The 24,796-nt window shown below is 39.8% G+C and overlaps 1 protein-coding gene across 1 annotated transcript in view; it reads right to left on the reverse strand.

Annotated features, from left to right (window-relative positions):
• Positions 1 to 65: 65 nt before the first annotated feature.
• The window catches only part of col27a1b (collagen, type XXVII, alpha 1b), a 58,859-nt gene continuing 34,128 nt past the window's right edge, over positions 66 to 24,796 (reverse strand). Inside the window, exons 21-59 of the mRNA XM_020598261.1 lie at positions 24,246 to 24,299; positions 23,973 to 24,017; positions 23,756 to 23,809; positions 23,281 to 23,334; positions 23,027 to 23,080; positions 22,117 to 22,170; positions 19,279 to 19,332; positions 18,893 to 18,937; positions 18,005 to 18,049; positions 17,758 to 17,811; positions 17,018 to 17,071; positions 16,880 to 16,933; positions 16,356 to 16,409; positions 16,129 to 16,182; positions 13,116 to 13,223; positions 12,964 to 13,017; positions 12,640 to 12,747; positions 12,514 to 12,567; positions 11,089 to 11,142; positions 10,057 to 10,113; positions 9,888 to 9,941; positions 9,262 to 9,315; positions 9,101 to 9,154; positions 8,923 to 8,976; positions 8,733 to 8,840; positions 8,262 to 8,369; positions 6,651 to 6,758; positions 6,494 to 6,547; positions 5,324 to 5,386; positions 5,108 to 5,161; positions 4,971 to 5,006; positions 4,430 to 4,447; positions 4,255 to 4,290; positions 3,604 to 3,630; positions 3,409 to 3,474; positions 3,070 to 3,238; positions 2,863 to 2,972; positions 2,296 to 2,514; positions 66 to 1,759 (exon numbers count right to left, since the gene is read on the reverse strand). Of these exons, the coding sequence (XP_020453917.1) occupies positions 1,613 to 1,759; positions 2,296 to 2,514; positions 2,863 to 2,972; positions 3,070 to 3,238; positions 3,409 to 3,474; positions 3,604 to 3,630; positions 4,255 to 4,290; positions 4,430 to 4,447; positions 4,971 to 5,006; positions 5,108 to 5,161; positions 5,324 to 5,386; positions 6,494 to 6,547; positions 6,651 to 6,758; positions 8,262 to 8,369; positions 8,733 to 8,840; positions 8,923 to 8,976; positions 9,101 to 9,154; positions 9,262 to 9,315; positions 9,888 to 9,941; positions 10,057 to 10,113; positions 11,089 to 11,142; positions 12,514 to 12,567; positions 12,640 to 12,747; positions 12,964 to 13,017; positions 13,116 to 13,223; positions 16,129 to 16,182; positions 16,356 to 16,409; positions 16,880 to 16,933; positions 17,018 to 17,071; positions 17,758 to 17,811; positions 18,005 to 18,049; positions 18,893 to 18,937; positions 19,279 to 19,332; positions 22,117 to 22,170; positions 23,027 to 23,080; positions 23,281 to 23,334; positions 23,756 to 23,809; positions 23,973 to 24,017; positions 24,246 to 24,299 (2,703 nt within the window). The 3' untranslated portion in view covers positions 66 to 1,612. The remainder of the gene's footprint in view (positions 1,760 to 2,295; positions 2,515 to 2,862; positions 2,973 to 3,069; positions 3,239 to 3,408; positions 3,475 to 3,603; positions 3,631 to 4,254; positions 4,291 to 4,429; positions 4,448 to 4,970; positions 5,007 to 5,107; positions 5,162 to 5,323; positions 5,387 to 6,493; positions 6,548 to 6,650; positions 6,759 to 8,261; positions 8,370 to 8,732; positions 8,841 to 8,922; positions 8,977 to 9,100; positions 9,155 to 9,261; positions 9,316 to 9,887; positions 9,942 to 10,056; positions 10,114 to 11,088; positions 11,143 to 12,513; positions 12,568 to 12,639; positions 12,748 to 12,963; positions 13,018 to 13,115; positions 13,224 to 16,128; positions 16,183 to 16,355; positions 16,410 to 16,879; positions 16,934 to 17,017; positions 17,072 to 17,757; positions 17,812 to 18,004; positions 18,050 to 18,892; positions 18,938 to 19,278; positions 19,333 to 22,116; positions 22,171 to 23,026; positions 23,081 to 23,280; positions 23,335 to 23,755; positions 23,810 to 23,972; positions 24,018 to 24,245; positions 24,300 to 24,796) is intronic.

Here is a 24,796-nt window from a genome sequence, read left to right on the forward strand (position 1 = left end):
ACAACTCAGAGTTGATTAAACCAACTCTTTTCAGCTGTTCTGAAACCGAAAACTCCAAGTTTTCCAACTCTGTGTAAGTCAACTCAGAGTTCAAACCTGAACTCTGAGTTTGTTAAACCTCCTTCTTGAAATGGGCCCCAGGACTTGACTGTTTCAAGTGTGAAACAAACGCTGCAATGCATTGTCACAAGCCAGCAGTATGAATGCATTTTATCTTATATTTCTTTGGCGGAAAAAACTGAAAGCTGCTTATCAACACAGGTTTCAGACATTTATTGAATGTCCTGTTGAGTCATCAACCTTTATTCACACAGCATAAAAATGCCTGTATAGACCAAAACACTGTTAGCTCAGGCGCTGTGGTATGTTGTTGTGTCTTGTAAGAAATCCTCTGAGTTTATCAGCTGATGCGACTATTTTTGTAGCAAATGCATCAACAGAAATAAAGCTGGCAACATCCTAAAACACAGTTGATTGTGTACGACAGATTTATTTAAAAAAAAAAATCCATAATATAAAATCTAAAGGTCCAACTGACCAAAAAAATGTGCTTAAAACAGGACCCTGTTGCCTGGTTTTGATCTGTAAAGCTAATCAGAATTTAAATAGAATCCACTGTAAATAATAAAGGTTGCATAATAATACATTTACACTGTAACAAATAAACATGTAGTGTCAGTACAAGAAATACTTGGAAAAAGTTAAAATACCTACCTTGAAAATATAATTTAATGAATTTGGCTTGAGTGTTTATTTTACAACCTTCCCTTTCCGTGAGGCACAGACAGTGCTTCACTGAGCTGATGGGTTTATCATATGTTGCAGCACCAGGTGTCACCTCTGTCATCCCAGATTATATCAGGTAATGTCTTGTTTGCTGTGAGATGAGCGGTGCAGAACGAGGTAGCTTCTTGACACACTTCACTGTTCATACTGCGGAAACCTTGGCTCCACCTGAACATTAAAAGCACCACACAGCAGTTGTTTGTGTGAGGATATCTGTAGAAACGTAGGGTGTCTCAGCACATTTAGCAGAGGAAAAGAACGTCTGTGTGTCTGAGGCCCATGGTATACCTGAATGAGTGATATAACGTTGATAGTGTATATGCCTAAAGTCTGTGGAACAATAAGTACTGCACTTTATATTACAATATACAGTACTTATACGTGTATAAATAATACTTAAAGTAGGAATTATTGCATTTTGGAGATGTAACTGTTCCATATTTCTGTATAGATCTCCTTCTAGGTTTTTGCAAAATCAGGTATCAAACCGTGAAGAAAATATTGTACAACATGGTCTGAGAGATGACACAAATGAGACGCTGATATTACTTCCTTCCAAAATGGGCATCCAGGTCCTGGTTCCCATAAACATGTCAACAAAAAAATGAGCTTGTCAGGCTGATTAGTGCCACAAGTCTTCTCTCTCAATTTCCAATGGGCTTTCTTTCTCTGGCACCCCCTGCTGTTTCTGCAGTCCAAGCATATATTGTGGAGAGAAAATGGGGTCTGTTCTGGAAGCCATAGCAGCATTGGTCTTCTCCATCCACCCCCACCCCCTCCATGTAGTCACTCCTTTAAGGAGTATTCCTGGCTCCACCACAGGGCCCTACATGAAGCACACGGGTCCGACCTCGAGGTGGTAGCGTGCACCGGGTTCTGTGGTCAACAGGTTGTACACATCCACTATAGGGAGTAAGTTTGGGTCCTGCATCTGGAAGATGAAGCGAGTCTGATGCCAGTGGCCATCTTTAATCTGAAAGTGAAAGCTGTATTACAGCACATGATGTGATGATGTGGAAGGCAAAAGTAAAATCAAAGGGTCAGTTCTCTCACATACCTTTGTCTAGCTACAGTTTTGCTTTTGCTGCAGGTTCTGAGATTTTTGCCTGGAATTTTATTTTAGCTGCACAAAGAATTGAAAATTTACACCTAATAAATATCAGCAGCTTGCCTTTCTAACAAAGAAGGGAGCAGAAATTGCAGAGAACCAAAACTGTCAGCATGTCCATCGTGAGATGTAAGAGAGAAAACGTGGTTTGGTATGGAGCTAGGGGGTGATTAGCTTATCTTAGCATAGAGAGTTGAAGCAGAAAGAACAGATTAACTTGATTTACTCCAAATTTGAACAAACAGCTCTCCAACACCCCAGTTAAAATTGTTTACAAATATGTTGTACCCCATTTTCTGCGTCGGCACAGAAATAAAAATGTAAAACATGTTTCGGCTTCAGCTTCATACTTAACAGACATGAGTGTCGTAAACGTTTGTCGTAACAGTAGCAGTGCATACCCAGCAGTCATCCCTGGGTATGAGCGGCTCCAGGAGGTCTCCTGCCTGAATCTTCTCCCCAGTCCAGGACTTGAAGCTCACAGCCCTGCTTGAGGGCTGCAGGGAGGGTCCTGCTGCCCACACAGTTGTGTTGAGGCAGTGAATGGTGATGTGCTGCACAGCCTCAGTACTCAAAAGGTGGATGAAGTTTATCTGGCTCCGACCCACTCCTGTCTCCAACTATAAGGCAAATAGAGTTTTGTCAGGTTACTTTAATTTGTAGATATTTAGAGCATGTTCATGAGGTTTATTATTTAAGTCAATGTAACATTCCAAAGTGTTAAGAGCTCATTGTATAAAGCCAGCAGATTATCACGAGTTGCATTATAGACACAGCCTATTTTAAACTCAAAAGCTTCTCTGCTTCTTTAAATATTCTCTGTAAGACAGCACAGGGAGAACTTTCTCCATGTGAACACCAGCAACCATGGATTAGATCTTCGTCCACATATAAGTGATGTGTTTTTACATTTCATTGGGTGTTTTGGTTGGCTGAGGCAAATGGCTTAATGGAAAAGTGATTGTAACCTTAGATACTGTGATAGGTTTCAGGCAAGTCTGTCCTCCAGCAGTGAAGTTGCACGTCACCTCGATGGTGTCAGCAGTACAGCCAAGGTTTGGGTCAATCCAGTAAGTGCCTGTTAAAAAGGGGCAGGAGGAGGAAATGGCTCCTAATAACCACACCAGAGTGGACATGTACACAGAAATGATGGAGCAGGTTAAATGTCTCCTCACCATCATACATTCTGTCTTCACAGTTGAAGAGGTCTCGGCAGATCCTGGCAGGATTGTCACGGGTTCCCAGAGGGTTTTTTAATTTCTGGATCAGAGTGCTGAGATGCTGCAGGGTCTTGAAAATGTGTGTGCCCTGGTCTGACATGGACAGGTCCATGCTTGGATAATTCTGTTTAGACACAAAGACTGGCATGACTTTTTTTTATCTTAACTAAGTTGTCATATTCTAGGCCTCTGCCATGGCTCACTTTCCCATAATGGGTCATGAATTTTCTGACAAAACCAACAATTAATAAACAGTGATTCTTTGCTATGCGAATTGTTTCCCTCAAAACTGACCTCCTGCCTCGGTGCACTATGGGATTCGGTGATGACTTGAAAGGCAGCACCAAGAGCCTCATTCTTCTACCACAGAAGACAAGAAGGCAGTAAGGTAACAAAAAATAAGATCATTTTCACTTTTCGGTTTGTACTAAAAGGCATCATCTTTCCACAAAAATACCCTGTACTGACAATGAAGAGAAACATACTTACAAGTGAAAGGGCAGAACTGGGCAGACCCTAGAAACCAAAGGGAGTAACTTGTATTAGAGGCACCATGTGTCTTGGCACATTTTATTTTTTGTTAGAATTATTGTAGGAATGGCCACTTAATGGATTTTTTCATGAAACAGTTCTGTAAATCCCAATATACACTGTTGGTGATGATGTCTTCACTTGTCACTCATTATGTACAGGAACAATCATAAATGCACAGGAAATGAGGCGTGAACGAAAAGGAAATAGAGCATGTCAAATTCAGAAAAGAGGAGCTACTAGCTAACAGCCATTTGATTTAGACCACAGTGGAAAACAAGCAGGTCTATAACTAGATTATCCTCTAAACAATGCATTTCATGTCTCACATATTAACAGTGGTATAGATGTACAGATGAATTTCTCATTTTCAGATTATGTATGGTGGAATGCTACTGCTGGTTCCTCATAGTTTTGGTCTCTGCACTGTTAAAAACTGCAAATCAAATGATGAGCTCCCACTGATTTGTCCTCACTAAGAACCCTTTTCAGAAAGAATACTCTCACTGGAGATTTGATTTGCTTACAGTAAAACACTCAAATTGAGATACATAGTGAAAAATTTATGGACTCTTTTCACTGGTAAAATATACAAAATGAAGAACTTACTGGGGGTCCGGGTGGTCCACGAGGACCGGGAGATCCCTGAAATGTCATGCAACCACATTAGACTCCAAATTATCTAAAACCCAGCTTCTAGAGAAGATGATACAGAAGTGAAGTCATTTCTCCTCACAATGAGCAAAGGATAATGATTAAACTAGAGAGGTAAATGATTACTCACCCTCGGTCCTTGTAACCCCTGTTGGCGATGAGAGAAAAATAAATCGATACTGATAAGCAGACAATCCCATAGTAATAGAATAAGTCTGGCAGCAGAGCAAATATATTTCTGTAGCATCATCTTTGTGCTACCATTGCCTTTATCTACTGTATGCTGAATTGCTATTGAACTGCACGCTTGCTTCTTTACAAGTCTACGCTCTGAAATCCTATTTCCACACAGTAAATCCTCTTTTCACACAGCAAACCCTTACATGAGTGCTGGTGTTGTAGGAGTAAGCTTGTGAATTATGCCTGTGTATGACATCAACAAACCACTTAAAGGGCTTGAGCTGTGCATGCAGCCAACATTTATCAGCCTGACAGGAGTTCCACAGCAGCCAAGTGTCACCACGAGTGTAACAACAAACAGTGGAGCACAATAGGAAATGAAACGTGCTGAGGGCAAAGGAAGCTGACTGGTTTGCTGTCTCCAGACTAAGTACTCTATTCTGTGCTCACAGTACAAACAGAAGAGGATTCATCAAAACATTGGCACACACCATCTCTCCTCGACTTCCTTTGTCACCCTGGGGTCCCTGATGGAGGGAAAAGAGACATAGGATCACTGCATCACTGCCAAAGAGTAGATAGAAGTCTCATAAAACTTGGCAGATCAGAAGAGATATGAGGTACATACAGGATGACCACTGGGGCCAATGATGCCAGCGGGGCCCAAAGCTCCCTCTATACCCTGGAAAACAGACATATGTTGGTGACTGACGACACATGATGGGGCATCTGATGAAGCACTGCTTGCTTGCATGCCAAGTGCGCGGTTTGTGAGAGTTCAGTGCATTGGCACTGGTTGAAATACTGCAGTGACTTACCAAAGTAACAATAGTTTTCATCTTACCATCAAACCACGTGGTCCTTTTGGACCTTGTATCCCTGCTGGGCCAATATGTCCTGGGGGGCCCTAGAAAGACAGTTATTTTTTAAAATAGGGGATAAGCTATGGTAAGCTTAGGTTAACCCTGTATTAATTAATTGTCAAGAAGTAGAATACTTTTTTTAATTTCTCTGCAGTTAGCAAGTGGCTCTCACATGAAATAATACATGCTTTGATGGGTGTGCATCCAAGTCTGGAATAATTTCTGTGTCTTAGACTGATTGATTTCTCTGCTGCTCTTTTGTGTCTGTGTTGCATTTGTGGCAACGTACAACTTCTTACTGTACTGTAATTTTCAGGTATGTTTTGGACATTTTATGTGTTTTATCTCATTTTTACAATGCTTTTTCTTTATTTTGTCTTAACCTGTTCCATTCTGGTTCTAATTCTTATTACTTTTAATGCGGTTAATATTTCTCTTTGCCTAAGCACTTTGAATTGCCTCTGTGTATGAAATGTACTACATAAATAAAGCTGCCTTGTCTTAATAAACCTCACAAAGGGATTTGTTTATAATTTTCTCAGGTGCTTGCAAGTTATCCAGTTGTTACCAATTAATCTATTCCTATCTGTATTAAGTTTCTAGTGTGATAAATGTCAAATAAAGTGAAAAACTCAAACTGTAAAGTCTTGAATCTTAGACCAACATTCTCATACCCAAAGGTAATTCATTTACAAGCACACAACAGAGACAACCAGAGAATTTACATTAGAAACATACAAGTGATTTGCATTTTGACATACTCTGACATATAGTAGCTATAAAATAAATGTTATAAATGATTTGCAGCACAGTGTTTTTGATAGATTTTACCACCCAAGGTTTGTTACACCACCTTTATTTCTGCACTTTTATCTGATGACTTTTCTCAAATTATCCTTAGTCATTGCTTCTATGTTAGAACAACTATTAGAAACTATTGAACAGTAACACAAATCACATCTGCTTCATAGTCCTGTCCAAATCCCACTGCAGGAAAATATCCAACATCATTCTCTCATTTTACTCTCTCAGAGCCATATCATAAGTCAGGCCTAAGTGTTAAGAACACGGTTCAGAATGGAAAAAATGTTTAAGTCTGGTTGACATGTGGTCATCACTTTGGTTATGAATGGATTTTGACGGAAGCATACCTTTGGTCCAAACAAACCCAACACCCCTGGAAAACCTTGTTCACCCATATCCCCCTGATAAACAAAGAGAAGGGAAAGTATGGTGATGGTCATCACTGCACAAGCAGCATGTCATGTAAAGGAATTTTTAGAAGGTATTTGTCAAATAAGTGCTCACTTGCGGCCCTTTAGATCCCTGGTCTCCTTGTTTTCCTGGCAATCCCTTCCCACCAAAAGAGCCTCTTTTTCCTAATGGACCAGTTTGACCCGGAAGACCCCCCTCACCCTGGTAAACACAAACGCACATAAACAAGTGTACATCCTTCTCACATCCCACCCAACGGCCTCTGCACAGACACCAAGACAAACCAGTGGAAGCTACAAAAGCAGTGACAGGTTTATGATTCCCGCAATGGCTACCCACTGATGGGCACTGAATTGTCTTTGTGGGGCCACTGAACAAGTAGAAAGCACCACTGTCAAGATGGATGATAACATGGATCAGTTTGACTGGTGGCTTTCCCCCGCAACACCCTGGTGTCCCATAATATCACTTTTAAATGTTTTATTATTACAAAATGCAGCACAACCAAATCACAGTTTGCCTCATAACAAACTGAATTAGATCATCAATATATGACCCAATCAGAGTGCAACTTTATATCTCATTGAGAGTAAAGGGAAAACTGTCTAAAACCACTAGTCCAATAAATAAAGCCTCTCTGTGTTTATCACTGTCAGGTTTACTGTATGTAAATGTTATGTAACATTGGCCAGGTTATGCAAATAAAAACTGTGCCAACTAATTAATATTTCTGCAACACTAACAATGACTGTGCTGGATATTCTTTCAAGAGAATATATAAAGACTCTGTGCAGAGATTGGCCTTTGAGATCAGAAAATCCTCCAGATATAGTATATAGTAGGCACCATTATGGTGAAAAGGAAGGCTGCTCTTGCAGATTAAAGCTGACCGAGCAATTTCCACTTGATACTGGCAATAAATTATCCTGCATTGTGACCTATAAAGAAGCATATGCCATAACTTAAAGGTGCATTAAATAAGATTTTACACATTGTCTGATAAATCAAGTGAAAATGGGACAGGAGGTGTCTCTCAGCTATACTGCCCCCTCCATGGCACTCTGCTGCCTACAGCCCTTGTGCTGTTTTTCCCAGCTTCTCTACCCTGTGCTGTCAAAGTACGATCCATAAATTAGCCCTGCCTGCCACCTAGCCAAGGTTATAAGAAGAGTTTTCCCAAACAGCAAGTCATTCCAAGCAGTCAGCCATGGAGGAGCTCTCATCTGCTTAAAAAGTCCAAAACAGTGGCTGCCAGAAGTCCTTTTCACAGAAAGATTAGGCGAAAGAAAAGACAAAGAAACCAGGGTTAATATTAGTTTGGCTTTTTGAGATAGGGAGCATTAAAAGCAGCCAAATAATCAATTTAGGTATAGTATTTAGGCATACAATTTAGTAATTCCAGCTTTGGACCAACAAATGTACCAGTTAGTCAGCTAAAGCTAGCTTTGGACTGGAAAAGGTATTTTGTACTGTTTGTCACAACCAGGCGTCCATAGTTCACATCATTGCTAAGAATCAGGACATGATGGGAGGGGCAAGGAGCAGCTAATTGTGTCAGTTTGTTCTGAGTCTCACTAAACCCTCTAGTGGCTGAAAAGAAATTAGGCAGAGTAGCTCTAACATTATGCTTTTGTTGATAAGATAAAAACTTTCTTAGCACAAGCAACTAAAATGAAGGAAACATATGTAACCCATCATTCTCACCTTTGGTCCAATGGAACCTTGACTTCCAGGAAGCCCAGTCACACCAGTTTCACCCTGCTGCCCAGGTTTTCCAGGCAAGCCCACTTCTCCATCTTCTGCTTGCTCCCCCTAAACACAAAAACTAATTGGATAACTATGTATTTCAAACATTTGAGCCCCTGTATAACATTCTACTCAAATTCAGATGCACCATTGAAGGTAACAAGAACAGGCTAGAATTAGAATGTAGATACTAGCAAATCCTCTTGCCATCATAAATACAGGACAAACCCATCTGATTCTTTATGAAGACTGTATATATTATGATGTGCAATGTTGATGTAAACTCATTAAGTAAATTGCGTGAACTGGGAAACTCCCATGTTCTCAGTCTTCTTCGGTCAGCCAAATACAAAAGTCAACAAATTCCTTTCAACATGACTCAAAACCGCTGTTCTTCTCAATTAAATGGGCATCACTGACAGCCCTTACCTTGGCTCCTTTACTTCCATCTTTACCAGGCAGTCCAGTCATTCCAGGCAGCCCCTCCAGTCCCTCCCTGCCCACAATTCCCCGTGGACCAGGAGGACCCTCTGGACCCTTAGAAAAGATAATTACAAATGTTTATAAAAACAATATAATGTCTGATTATATGGCAAGACAAGAAATGTGTCCAACTCACTGGTGGTCCTTTGTTTCCAGATGTGCCTGTTGCCCCTGATTTTCCTTTCTGTCCCTGGAGCATAAAGAGGTCATGTTCCACAGTTCTGACATGGTTGCATGACAGAAAATACATTCCAATAATAATGCATGAAATAACTGATTTCCCTCACAAAGCATAATCATGCCACTGTCCTTACTTGATCACCTTTGGATCCTTTCACCCCTGGTTTTCCCTTTGGCCCAGGATGCCCCTAGAATGATCATTACTTATTAATTGTGAGTTGACAATTTGACACAGTGTCTACATACATAACCTGAGTTTTACAGAGTTTTTAAGAAACAAAACTGATATACTTACAGGAAGCCCTGGGGCACCAGCTTCACCTCTCTTTCCATCAAAACCTATTTGACCCTGGAACAGAGGTTTCTGCATTTCAATGTACAAAACATCATTTAAACCTAATTTATACTACACTGCAGGCAAAACATTTTCATACACAAAGGCAATTCAAAATGCTTAACACAATCCACACAGAGATAAAACATTAAAATGCAAATGAAAACCAACAGTTACATGACAGCACAAAGTAGCAACACACAAGTGTAGATACCCAATACTTTTAGGATAGTTGTGGTAGACTGTGGACTCTCACTGTTCTCATTATTCTTATAACCCTTTACTTCAGTTATGATACATGCAGACAGAGTGTAAAACTGAGTAGAATCAATTAAAAGCAGTCAAAAAAGAACAGTCTTTAGTTTAGTTTTAAAAGTGGCTACAGCTTGGGCAGATCTAAGTTCCAAGGGGAGCTGGTTCTAGCTGTGGGCAGTATAATGGCTAAAGCCCTTTTCACCTTGTTTAGTTCAAACTCTGGGCTCCACTAGCTGACCAATCCCTGCAGATCTGAGACACCTACCAGGCTTGTACTCAGCACACACAATACCTGAACACCAATGCAAACATGTCAGTTTTATTGCACTTACAATGTGTCCTGGGTCACCTGACTCTCCTCTCTCTCCTCTGTTTCCAGGAGGACCCTGGATTCATATAAAAAAACAAACAAACAAACAAAAAAAAACCCACAAATCAATAAAATAATCCAGAATACCCTCACAAAGAGCACAGAAAAGCTGGTGCATGTAAGAAACTCACTCTGTCACCTTGGGGACCTGGAGGACCTTCTACCTTGCTGTCATCTCCTTGTTCACCCTAAACAAGCAATACAGAAACAACCACAATCAATGAAATTTCCCTTAGACCCAGTGGTCTGTGCAAAATCAATGCATGTTTTGTTTGAGAGAGTATAACAATGGGAACAGATTGCCCACTCTATTTATATGAATGGAAAATCATTACATGCGCTATTACCCACAATGATCCCATTTCACATAAATGGGGCCAATGTCTATTCCAGAGCCTTTATGGGATTCGTTAAACAATAACTACAGAAGTGTGTATGATTTTAATAGTCATGTGTTGTGCATGTGACAGATAAAATAAATTAAAACAAGAGCCCAGCAGGCATCTGAAAGCTGTAGGATAATTAGTGATGGCCACTGGCTTAGAAAAACTGATAAGATAAGAAACATACTGCTCTTAACATAATGGTGTTACAGGGTATGTTTAAGCACCAGGGTTACCTGGTGCTCTCAACTGTCAGGCATACATTTCAATGGTCCGTGTGATAGCATGGTATTGATTTAATTAAAAAGCACGTGCAGCCACTATTAAGAGGTAATTGGCAAAAAACAAAAACAAACAAAAACATATCCACACATGGATTCTACCCAGGAACTAAAAAAATGCAAATTAGTGTCTCACTAAACTCAGGTGCAGTGTGTTCTGTTCTGTGCCGCGCCTGTCAAATAAACATAAATTATAGTACTAATATACCCAAAATCATAAGCCGAAGAGTCCAGGTGCTTGGCTAATTATATACAGTTGACAGCACTGAGTTAATTGGATGTGTCCTAGCTCATATTATTGATCAAATTAGGGATGACTTCAGGAATATTGCAAGGACAACAAGACAGATAGAAAAGGCAATAATTAGAGACACAACTGAAGTCCAGATGCATACAAAAACACTCAAAGACAATGTGCTGCTCAGAAGTTTTAGATTGTTAAGTAATACCATCATTAAATGAAACCAGGGTGCATTAGAGACAAAGTGTGGGAATGTACCTTTTCACCTTTTGGTCCAGGAGGTCCCAGTGGGCCCTGTGGTCCCATGTGACCCTGGGAAAAGAAAAAGAGTTTGTGACTGAATATAATTGGAACACTATAATCTCCCAGCCTTCACTCCACTTTAGAGTGTGAAATACTGTTTGTAGTGTAGAGAAACACATGGAATCAATGTACAGACAATTGAGGATACATTTTCCAAAACAGTGTCATCAATCATCTCTCCATCTTCTGCTGCCATGACAAATGCAATTTTGTGATTCATCAGTCAAGTCAGCACTATATGTTTCAATAATTTGATTCTACTTTAGTCATAAATTTGGAATCATCAGTCTTATCCTGAATCTGTTATGCATGTAAACAGGTGAAGACCAGCAATGTTGTTGTTTTTCTCTCCTTTGCACACAAAAAAGAAAGTTTGTTGTCACACTCCATCTCAGAGCAGTTTCTCCATCACTCCTGCAATAGCTGGCAAATGTAAAGTGCTGTCCTGGTGTGGATACATCGAATAGAGGCACATTTAGGTAGAGGAAAGACTCCCTACTCTCCATTTATTTATTTAAAGTTTGTTTATGTGGTCTTGAATTAAAACTGTATATAACGTTATGACCACTGACAGGTGAAGTTAATAGCACTGATTATCTTGTTACAATAGCACCTGTCGGAGTCGGGGGTATATTGGGCAGCAAGTGAACATTCAGTCCTTGAAGTTGATGTGCTGAAAGCAGGAAAAATGGGCAGCATAAGGATCTGAGTGATTTTGACAAGGGGCCAAACTGTGGTAGCTGGACGATTGGGTCTTTCTCCCAGACTGCAGGTCGTGTTGCTGTTCCCAGTCTGCAGTGGTTACTACCCACCAGAAGTAGCCTAAGGGAGGACAAACAGTGAACTGGCAACATGGTCGTGGCCAACCAAGGCTCACTGATGATGAGACTGACCTAGTGTAGATTAAATTTTTAAATGTCATTCACACTTTTAAAAAGATCCCATTTTGTTTGAATTTTTGTTAACATGGTTTAAAATGAGAAATACTGTATATTGGTTCTCTATGAAGAGAAACATTCAGTGGCTGTAGTGGTGATATCACACCTAGAGTGGTGAGGCTGTTGAATTTGTCGAAATCTCTCCTTTAACACAAGTTTTTCAGTGAATGGTAGACACAATAGTGCTTTTCCTGAATATGGAGGAAAACGGATTCACAGAAGATGAACAGTGAGCTGGAGAGTGACACGAGTGCCAGCCAACTCCTGTGTACACAGTATTAGGCAGGTAGTCATAATGTTATGGCTGATTGGTGGCTAATCCACCTTTTGACAGGTACCATTGTAATGAGATAACCTATACTATTCATTTCACCTGCCAGTGATTTTAATGTTGTGGCTGAACAGTTTATATTTCCATCGCTGTTAATGAAGAAGTGCTTACCGCGTAACCTGCTATGCCTAGTTGTCCTTGTAGGCCCATCCTCCCTGGAATGCCCTAGGGAAATATATGGATTTTAACCAACATCCACCACCAATCAATTAAGTCCTTAATCTCTAAACTACTTACCACTGGCCCGATGGTTCCTCTTGCTCCCTTCTGTCCAACAAACCCCATCTCTCCCTGCTCACCAGTAGGCCCCGTCTCACCCAGATGACCTTGATGACCCTTGCTCCCCTGGACAGAGACCATCAATGGGCAGGTTATGCAGTGAGTGTAAAAAGATTTCCTGAACTGTTATCTGGGCAGTTTGACAATTCAAATATTTAATACAGAAAGTCCTTCGGGTCTGTTACCTCAACAGAGAATGCTCCTACCTCTGTATTAAATGAGTAAACCTTGCATTCAAAAATGCAAGGTGTGTTTACGCCCCAGGCAAGTGAACTGACAAACCTGTTCTCCTGATTTTCCTCTTTCACCAATTTTGCCAGGTTTGCCCTCCTGGCCCTGATAAGAGAAAATCAAACAGGGTTGTGAGTCGACAAAATGAGCTGCCTTTTCATGGGAATTGAGTGAAATTTGGAGCTGGCTGCTGAGACACTCACCCTTACACCCACCAGTCCAGGAGGCCCAAGATGTCCTTCCTTTCCTTTCAGGCCAACATCACCCCTGTTTCCTTTTGTGCCATCTGGACCAGCATCCCCCTTTTCACCCTGGGTACAGTAGTACAAGTCCAATTAAAAATACAATATACTGGAGTATGTTGATGTAATCCCAGGCAACCTTAGTCAGTCAAATTATTCTGAAACAACAATTCATATCCCCACTCCACTTCAAACCTTTGTCTCTAAAATCTGAGTAACTAAAGATACTTACAGAACCGGGGGGCCCCAACATCAAAACTTCGCCTACAGTCATGAATTTTGCCTCTAGAACAGTGATTGAGCCTGATCCAGTGAATGTAGATTCCTGCCTCTTGTGTATTTTTCTAAGAGTCTATGATTGGGAGCTTGATTTTGAGAAGGGTTGCAGATTATAAATCAAATCTGTCATTTCATTCAGTATTCACAGTCCATCAGTTCATCAGCTGTATCTACTGCCACCTTATCAGAGCTGATCATGAGGACTTCAGTTTTGTTGCAAGTTTGTAGACTGACTCTTTACAGTTGAGCAGCCATCTTGTAAGAAAGCCAACATGTCCACCAGCCTTGCAGCAAGTTAAAGAAAAGGTAAGTCAAGGTCTAACCATGTACCAAAGTTAAAGAGTCCATGACATGTTTTTTGACTTATCTACAATGTTACAATGGCAAATTATCATCCTAGAGGTGTCCTAAAGCTCAAATAATAAGGTGTACGTATGTTCTAGTATTTCTATGCAGAAGCAACTGGGTTTATACACATCTCCCAAACTCTTGCTCATGAGATTTTTTTTAACAAAATAAAGTATTACAAGATAATTCAAGGATCTCCTTGAATGGGCATAAAATCCAGGCCGTTGCGCATTCATGCAAGTTTGCCTGACATCCACCGGTAGCCAAGATTAAACATTAAACATTAAATGGCTGGAAACAAAATGAGCATGCCATGGGCACTTTAAGAAATGCAGCCAAAACAACCAGCATCTGCCCAACTGAACATGTAAATGTAATCTAAGTCTGGGCCATGAATTGAGCCCTGAGAAACACCACAGGAAAAGAAGAGTATTAGACTTAGATCTTGCAGTGAGAAAACAGAGGACTCCTTGGCACATATTAACATATCACTTGAGACCCTACACAGTAGAAGGCCAAAGAGTGCTTAAAGGATATCTGTCAATCTGTCAGTCCTTAATTATTTTATTCATCTGTGCCATAGACCTCCACTGTTGTTCAAAAATGATTAAAAACACATCAGGGAAACATTCCGCTGCATTGGGTGACATACAGTATTTCTTCATTATGAAACACCAGCCCGGCATATTTTTTTTAAATGTTGCCCCAAAGGAAACATGTCCCCAGTGGAGCACGGTATTTCCCCTGTGTCTTTTTAATTGTTTTTGAACAGTGGAGGTCTATGGCACAGATGAATAAGGTAATTAAGGGGAGACAGAGAGACAATTAATTGTTGGATTAAATGATCAGCTTTATCCTTTAAAAATGGCTGTACTCTACACTTCTCCATTTGTTTTACAACTTTGTGTTGTTTGGAATCTTTCTCCAGATTTTTTTTAACCTATCTCTCCCATCATTCCCCCTGTCAACTCACAGAAATACTGCATGGCTCATCTTATCCCAAGCCTGTGGTTCAAACAGTGAAGAGAGGGACCACCTGCATTTCACTCTGTTTCTTTCATCTATATGGTGCTTTACATATGCATAACCAGATTAAATAACAGCTTTTCCCCTCAAGCTGTTAAATTTGCTAAACATGGCCAGACCACCTACCCCCTCACTCTCACAACCACACACACAATCACACACAGACACAGTGACACGCTGCTGGAGTGCAGATGCTCAGACTATTTTTATTATGTGCCTTCTGCTGCTTTTAGTGTTTTATGCATTTTTGTACTTTAACTATTTTCATTTTTAAACACCTTAATGTTTTAAATTGTTTTAATGAGAGTCTACTCAGGGTGTGCCTTCACAGTTTCATTGTATTGCTGTCTTACACTGCAGTATAATGACAATAAAGCTTATCCATCTATGTATCTATATTTATTTAAAATTATACATGGGTTCTCTCAAGAGCAGCTGAAACTGCATATACAAAAGCCGTAGGCTCACCTGGAGGCAAGAATTAGGTGTTAAACTTAAATGGAGCAGGGTGGCAGTCAAAAGAATATTTATTGCAACAACTTGAGTTAATTTACTTCTTGTAAAATTTTATGTCATGAATAGACTTCATCTCACCAAAGTTATTCAATTACCGATTAAAACATCTGACACTGAGAGATGTAATGACTCTGATCATAAAAACAGAATTTTATGATTTGATGAATTTCAAGTTTGAAACTGAATCATGACACTGCACTGCACTGCATCCCCAGTTAACAGCACAAGCTGCAAACTGTTCTTGAGCTGCTGTTTAACATTCAAGAGCTGCACTGTGGCCAAGAACCCCTCAACATAGTTCACTCTCCTGCCTAACAGAAAATGTCCTGTACAGCAGAAAGCTAAACAGACTCTCAGGTTGATCTATTCTAATCATCAGTGTTCTCTGTGCTCACATTTTACCGCCTTGTCTGAGCCTAAAGCTGTTTGTGGCTCTGTCAGCCATACGTGCAGTGGTTTAGCTCTGCTGAATAGGCAGGCTTTTACTGCCTTTTTTTTCAACACTTGCCAGACAGAAGAGCTGTTAAAATAGCCCTGTTATCGGTTTTCACTAAGCATCAACACAATGCAGCTCCAGCTGTACAAAGTCAAATATCTCACAAACAATACTCAACTTGTTCTCATTACAATAAGCTGTTGCAGTAAAAAAGCTGGTTCACTGGGTTCACAGACACACAGCTTCAGGGCAGAATGATGTTGAAATTAGTAATAAGAATGTGGCTACATTTTCAAGGTAACATCACAGTTTTATTGTGATGGTATATCTCAAATTTTCATTCACAGTATATCTCATTGTCATGCTTGCCTTGGCTCCGTCAGGTCCACTTGGTCCAGTCTCCCCTTCGATACCTGTCTCACCCTGATGAACAAATAAAAGCACAGTACCAGTCAAAGGTTTTGACACAGCATCTCATTCAGTGGCTTTTCTGTTTCTATTATTTCATGCACTACAGACTAATCCCGAAGACATCAAGCCAAACAATGTGCTTTACCTCATTAATACTTAACAGAAGGAAAATATGGCATACTTACTCTCTGGCCAATCAAACCCTGCTCCCCGATGTTGCCAGGCAGACCAATAGCACCCTGTCAGGGGAAGAAACATGGTCAAGTCATCAGTGAGGTGTTATATCTCTTGATGTACAACCTTCGCCTCACCATGGGTGTTTTACCAAAACTACTTTCTCAGTAATGGAGATTAGCATGGCATTACATTTGTGCCTCAATCCTGAGTGCACTAATGGACCTTTTTAGTACAAAAATATTTTATGCATGTACATAAATTATATTTCATAGAGAAATCAAATTTTATTATCCACAAAAGTGCATAAGAGCCTTTCTCACTTTTCCTCTACCATAACATCAACCTAATGGAACTGCAAACTGGAGTAGGTGATTTCTGTTTTGTTGCCTGTACAAGTGCAAAGACTGCCATGTGATAACAATGCATCAATGTAATCGCAATTTTAATTATGCAAAACACAAAAGACAAGTGCTCATTGACCAATCCAATGTCTCAGTAATCAATGAAAAGAACACAATACAAACGTCTTCACCTTCTCTCCGGGTTCACCAGGCACCCCTCTTTCTCCAGCCTTTCCCAGCAACCCCTGTCAGAAACAGTGACAGCCTTTATTCAGCGCTAATGTAACAGTCAGTGGGAGCTCTTGCGCCAGCTGTGTGATCAAACTCACCACTGGTCCCATCTCTCCCAGTGGCCCTACAGTTCCTGGTGGCCCTGCTGGTCCCTGTGGCGACAATCCAGAGGCATCAATAAAAAGGTTAAGAGTGCTTTTTAATCTTGGACAAACATCTTTCCAAGTGACAGCAGAGGAGGAAAAATGTGTAAAGAAATAAGAACCATGCAGAAAGTGTTGATTTGTAGAGATCAGTTAATCTGCAGGGCTAGGAGCCTTCAAAACACCAAGCCAAAGAATCTGCAAGTGATAGAAACAGGCCTGCTGTTACAGAGACACGTTCAGGCTATAATAAAGCTGCCTCTCCAGAAGGAGATGGTGTAAATCAAATTGTCTCAGACTCACTACTACTCTGCTTGTGTCTGTGAGACTTGGGCAGAATGAGAGAACAAGAATTAGGTTGTTCAGGGCTTTTCGACCAGACATGGATTTCTAGGAAGCACTCAATAACAGGTGTCAAAGTGGAAATTCAGTTAAGTAAGGTTCAAGAAGAAGAGTGCACAGTAGGTGCTGGAGAACCATGTTGTTTCATTGTCTGTTTCATTACAGACAATGAAACATGGTGTCTGTCTATACCCTCCTGTGAGAGATTCTACAGCTTTCTAAATTTTACATAATTGAACCAGATGGAATAAAAACAAAGAAAAGGAAACATTACCATACTGTTGCCTGCTATTTCTTAAAGGGATTTATTCTTAAATATGGGGTATATTCAGATTAATAAATTATAAACTCACTGGCTTTCCTGCAATTCCTTTGGCTCCTGGAGGTCCTGAGGGTCCTTGAACACCCTGAAAACAATAGAGCTGTTTATAGCATACATCACTGGTATTCATACTGTACACATGTTGACATGCTACAATGCCCACTAGAAAAACAATGTTCCACACCAGCTTCTCTTATCCACTACAGTTCCCCAAAATGTGTCCACCCCAAAAATCAAGACTGACCTAAAAGAGACCTTTGTTAGCCCCAATCACTTACTGGAAATCCCTTAGGCCCAGCTTCACCTGGCTCACCAAGCCTTCCCTGCAGCAAACGACAAAACAGAAACAAGTAAAGAGCTTTTAATGCTTTTGTTTGGTCTTATACCAGTTCAGACTCTAGTGCTCAGTTCTTTGTGTTTTCTCTGAGATTTTAAATTTAAAAAGCAACAACGTCCAGTCACAGGTTGTTAGAGCCTGATGTGATCACTTAGAATTACTTGCACTGTCAAACCAAAAGTGCAAAACATTCAGTTTTATTAAAGGAAAGAGGCAAATCCTGACTTTTCATTAGCCGAAAAGGTCATTAAATGTTGGGCCTTTTTGTTGAAATTACTTCAAGAATTATTCAATTATCATGCTGGTAAATTGTTAATTTTCAAACCAAACAACTAAAACTACTCTGCACTAATGAATGTCTCTGCAAGTTCACAAGCCATTAGCAATGGCAGTCACAAAGGCATGGTGTGAATGAAGCAGTGCTATAGTCACAGCTGCACCAAATGGGACTGTAAATAAATGTGCATTTTACCATGATCGTGTGTTGTATTGTATGTAACATCAAGCACACAGTTTAATGTACATCAAACTGTAAGCACGTTTCTCTGCTCTTGCTTAAAGTTTCTCTTCAAGTCAACCAGGGAAATAGTTCTTCATTAAGAAAAGTTCCAAAATGGCAGTGTTGTCTCTGCTATGTGCTGCGCTGACCATCAAGGGCAACTTGGGGTTGGTTCAGTGTCTTGCCCAAGGATGTTTTAACATGTGGACTAGGAAGAACAGGACTCAAATCTCCAACCTTCTATTTAGTGGATGACCACTCCTGAGCTACAGCCGCCCTGTCATTACGTTATGAAGGGAAAGTAAAAAGAAAAAGCCTAAGTTTCCTTACCAACTCCCCAGGGAGGCCAAATTTTCCTGGTGGTCCATCAGGGCCCTGCAGAGAAAACATCCAACCCAGTTAAATGAGCTTTTTAAAATCCCAACTACAAAGCCAAAAACCATCAATAGTCCTGCTGTTAGATTTGTAGTTAGCATCATCTCAAGATTCTGTAGAAAATAGTTACTAATTAGTCTCCTGGACAAGCTGCTGGTATAAGTTCCCACGATTGCTAAGAAACTTGGGTTACTTTTTCTTTTTTGTCCTTATTTTCCACAGGACAGATTCAGTGTGTGCACTAAGGATGTCTAAGGCACTTTGGCATGTAGCTTAACCACCAAATATTTGCCACAAACTTGAACTGAGGTTTTCAAAATTGCTGTTGACTATGCGCTCACCTTTACTCCAGCAGACCCTTCCTCCCCCACTGGGCCATCAGGACCCCTTGGACCCTATAAAAAAGAAATACTAGCTGTCACTGATGAGCAGCTTTGGAAAACCTGGCCTTTAACAGACCTGAGGTACAAGTTGTTTAATATTAAGGCAATACATTTAGGCACTTAATCTTCATTTCTGTCATCTCCATTTAGTGGAGCCTGGGAGGCAATTCTCTTTGTCTTAAGTGTACTATGCAGCCCACATTGAACAGATGCCAACAAAAAATGTGGCTATTTTGCAATTACTTAGCATCTGCAAATTAGCTCCACAGTGTGCTGAACACTGGCTCGACTTTGTGCCTATGTTTCCACGATTACACACAGTGGTACAATGTGGTTATTGCAAAGAAGCCTTGGAAAAAGGTCACTACTCCTGTTGCTGACTCATCCTCGCCCTTAAAATTGTTCATGTAAGCATCTCATATAAAAGTTATTTAAACAGAACCAGAGTAGAATACAAATCCTACTTACACATGGCCTTTTCATTGCTGTTTGGTAATAACAGACAAATTTGTTCAAGACTGTTGAGAAACTGAGGTAGTGGTGTGGCTGTGCATGATTGATAACAAAATATTAATACAATCCAATAAGCTTTCTGATCATCCAAAAATATTTTGAATTATTACATAAATAAAAAAGAGTTTTTCATTTAATTTAACTAACCTGCCTTCATGGAACTAGGGGAACAATCTGTACTGTGACTATATGGCTTTTTCTCAATTAAGTTGGACATATTTTAAAGTGCAGGCATTTACTATCCATTGATCACTCCATAAATCTGTTTTTTTTAGACCCATTCAACCTGAACAGGCATGTCAGCTTTAAGCTCACCCACTTTCACCATCTTTGTTTTAATACTTGGGTTTTTAAGTACAGTGGAAACACCTAAAACTAAATTATGATAATGACTTGCTTACATATTGACGAAATGCATCAGGTGAAGATTGTAAAGTCCAATTGGATGGGGGCAAACAAGTGAAAGACACAGTGACATTATGCTGATGTATGGGTGAAGTATGACTAAAACTTCTAAAAGTAAAATATTGAAACAATATTTGAGAACAAACAAAAGGTAACAGAGGAGTACGAGTGAAACATATTTGTTTTACTCGTTTCAGGAATCATTTTTAAAATGTGAAAATGTCAGTTTTAAACACCAAACATTGGGCTCAGGAAAAGGTTATTAGTGTTCTTCCCCATTCTTGCTGATTGGGAATTACTTGAGACACTGCAAAAACAACTGGTGTTTAATCATACTTACCTTAATTCTATTTCCCAAAGCTTTGATGTAAATGTCAGTCATTACAGTTATTAAATATATTTGTGACTGTGATATCAGGGAAGCCTTGTAAAACCAATCTAAAGAATGAAATGCCTTAATTATATCATTTCTTCAAGTTGGAGCAATTATTCATTCAGTCCAACGAGCTTGCTGTGCAACCAAGGGCTATTTTCACAAAGCAGAAAAGTCAATTATAGAAGAATCAATGCACAGAACTTTTTCCTCAGCTCATGACAGACACATTTTTCATGCACAGAAACGCCACAGTGTTTTACTGTATGTAGTGAGATGTCAGGACAAACTGCTTAGTATGTTAGAATTCATGTGCTCTGAAGGTTACTGAGTAGTCTTCAGTCTGGTACTTTTGCATTGCACTTCAAAAAGATACAATCTGTAGATGCTAAGTTTTGATCTGTTCATCACTGTTCATGTTAACTACTATAACATTGTAAGATTTGAGTCTTATAGACACTAGTTACTTTATCAGTTTTGGTTACTTTTCAGTTCTTCATTGTCTTTCAGTTACGTTTCATATGTTTACCTTCCTTGCTTACACATGGTAAAACTGTACTGATGATTGACCAGAACTACTGAGCCTTGGTTACTTTAATACATTTATTTTCCTTGCATGTATAATTTCCAATTGTACTGATGAGAGTCAAGTGATACTGAAGTAGAAACTGACTACTTTAACTTCTGTGTACACACAGTGTTTATATTCATGAGGTCCTGCTTTGTCTTGTAATGGGATTGCACACATAGGGGGTCTGCGGAGCAAAGGACCCATTGTTCAGCTGCCGCCTGGAAAATCACATGACAACACACCTGGTTTCGTGGTACTTCTGTCCAGGGCGGAGCAGCCCAAGAAGATAAATGTATTGTTAAAACATAGTTCATGGTTCAGAAGATGGATTTCCTGCGGGAGCTTGTTCATCTTATATTTATTCTAAACAAATGTTATTGCTGATAGTGCAAATTATGTAAAATACATAACGTCCCATACTGCAAAATGTATGTTTTCTTGGATAAGACCTACTGTATGTTAACATCTGCAGACACGCTAGCATCTCTGTGAGGCTGTAGCTAAATGCTAAAACTAATAACACTATTGTGATGTTTAGCAGACACTGTTTACCAGATTTACCATGTTAGTTTAATGTGTTAGCCGAAAAACGTAGAAAACACTTGAATGTGTTGGCATGCTATTTGCTAAAGAGCACTAAAGAAAAACGAAAGGTAGGGCTGACGGGAGTGCCCTTCATTTTGCAGGTATTTGGAGAAGTACTGGACAAACATTTTGGGTAACCATAAATGTCAGCACAAAATATCTGAAAGCAACTCAGACATGTTATTCTGGACCAGAGTGTGGAACCAACACACACAGTCATCCTTACAACAATGATGCCAGTTCCATGAAATGTGAGTAGACTGAACTGTTGCATCATATCATATGCTACAACACAGCATGTGTCATCTAATGATTATATAATCTTATGTCACAGATTTCAGTTACTTACCCTAAGACCTTTGGGCCCTCTGATGCCAATGGATCCACGTGAACCAGGAGGCCCCTAAATGTGTGTGGAGAGAAACATAAGTCTGAGCTTTAACTTTGGAAACTAAGATACAAGGGACAGTTGTCTAGGTCTCATTCTTATTTTTATTAACAACATCAAGTACACATCAGCTCAGTTGTTTAATATACAGTAATTATAGCTATCAAAGGTTGCATTTTTAGTGCCTTTATAAAGGATTCATATACAATAATAGACTTTTGTTACTGTCAGTAATTTTGCTTAACATGAGTTCAGGACTGCATCATCATTACACGCAACAGCAGGTGATCATGTGACTGGTTGTATGCCAGGAATAGCTGGAACATTTGAGACATGTTTAGAGTAACATGTTTTAATTTTAAACACAACCATCTAGGCCACACAACATTTCAAAGGCCCAAGCCTGCATTTTATCTTCTATATAAGGTGCTATACAAATTTAGACACATCATTAAATGTAAGTAGGTTAGGCTAAAGTTAGAATGTAGATGCCAGGAATTTCTGTAGTTTCCATAAATACAAGACGAACCCAACTGATTCTTGGTGAGGATTATACCATGTTATGATACTGTAGTATGTGCAGTGTTCACCTGATCTCGTTAAATAAACTGTCTGAACTGGTAAACTCTCGTGTCCTGGGTTTTCTTCAATCAGCCAAATACAAAAGTCAACAAATTTCTTTCAGTTAGACTAGCTTAACACTAACTGGAACTCTTGTTTTGCTGAACTAGCTTAACTGCTGCAGCGAAGCAGACGTGTATTTCAGGGTGTCTCAGTACACTGTGATGTCACAGTTGGGTGTTTACAAGGGCAACACACCAAACTTCTGACCATACTTGTAAAGCTTTGAGAGTGAAAACAGCAAACCTACTGGGATCCCTTGTAGTCCAGATGGCCCCGTCTTTCCAGGTATTCCAGTGTGACCCTGATGACAACAACATTATTCAAATGATATCTATATGATTTATCAAATAAATAATAAACTATCTATACTATATGCCCATTCTGTGATTATTGTTTAATCACCTAAATCAGTCTCTTCAAACAAATCACACCCCCATCCCTTATGTATGTAGAACTGAATGCCCCCTGTTACAAGAGACAGGGTCCAGACTTACTCCTTACCATTGGCCCCGGTTCACCTGGTGGCCCGGGGTCGCCTGTTTTCCCTCGATCACCCTGAGGAACCACAGTCCACAATTAGAGAAACATCATAGGCAGGGTTTCAACTAATGATTATTTTCATTATCAACTAATGTCTTTCAGTCTACCAAATATCAAAACACAGTCAAACATGCCAATCACAATTTCAGAGCCCAAATTGATGCCTTCAAATTTCTGGTCTTGTCAGAGAAACAGTCTAAATCTGAAATATACATATTTTACAGTGACTATAGGTTGGTACAGATAGATATTATAATTATATAAAGAAAAGTAGGAAATTTGCCCATTTGAGAAGCCATACCATCAAATGTTTCACATTTTTGCTTGAACAATTAACAGATTACTAAAATTGCTGCGACTGATATATCAACAAAGAGCAACAGATTAAAAAGGACAATGGATGACAGCAAATGTGATAAACTGGCACCATGCTAACCTTTTCTCCAGCTATGCCTGTCTCTCCAACAGGACCAACAGAACCAGGCAGTCCCTGAAGGACAGAGAACATGCAGTCTTAATCTCTTGTTCCTCTTAGGTGTACTGAAGGTATATTGGTCATAATAGGCCGCTGAGCTTTGGGGCTCCAACAAAACACCACAAACAAGTGAGCAACAAACAGAAATGTGCAGAAGAAAAGGAAGAAAAGCCTTTACCCTCTCGCCAAGCTTTCCGACCTCGCCAGTTATCCCGGTCTCACCCTACAGCAAAATAGGTCATTAGCATAACACAAACTTGTTCATGCCTTTCGTTTTTAGTTTAAATCAGTTGAAATATGCTTGGAGGCCCATTCCACCTGTGGTAATGGAGAATTAACATCTAATTTACACTTATTCGGATGATACATTATCATAAAGACAATCAAGGAACAAATGTTCAGTTAAGGAGGACAGTGGTTCAACAGAGGATGTGTGATTATTAGGTCTGACCTTGAATCCATCCGGGCCTGTCGGCCCAGGAAATCCCTGCCTCCCTGGCCTGCCCTGAACAGAAAACAAAAGTGACACACAGAATTGTACTGAAGCTCCACACAACAAATAAACCCCTCTTTACTGTAAAAGGTGCAAACTGCTGTCCCTCGAGAGGCTAAGGCACAAGACAAACCAACAATTGATGCCAAAACTAAAACATCTCTTTAAGAAAGTTAATGATCCAGAAAACAAAGAGGCTTTTGCAGCATCAAAGGTTTCTTATTACTCCCAAAAATCACTGGGTTATTTGAGTTTGTTTTCAGTGGGTTACACTTTTGGGAAATAGATTGGAGTCAAAGACTGCAAAAATAATGTTTCATTGTTAAAGTCTTCTCATTTGTTTGGTCTGGGACAACTCCAAACCAACACTTTTTTGAATCAGTTCAAAGCCCTCCATTTGTCTCTTATAAAGTCTTAAGTTTGGCTTCCACGGCAACTTTATTGACTGTGGTCCATGGACAAATGCTGCTAACTAAGAATATAAATTGATTTTTGAAAAACAAACAACA

This window comes from Monopterus albus, unplaced genomic scaffold, assembly GCF_001952655.1.
Source record: "Monopterus albus unplaced genomic scaffold, M_albus_1.0 scaffold37.1, whole genome shotgun sequence".
NCBI lineage: Eukaryota > Metazoa > Chordata > Actinopteri > Synbranchiformes > Synbranchidae > Monopterus > Monopterus albus.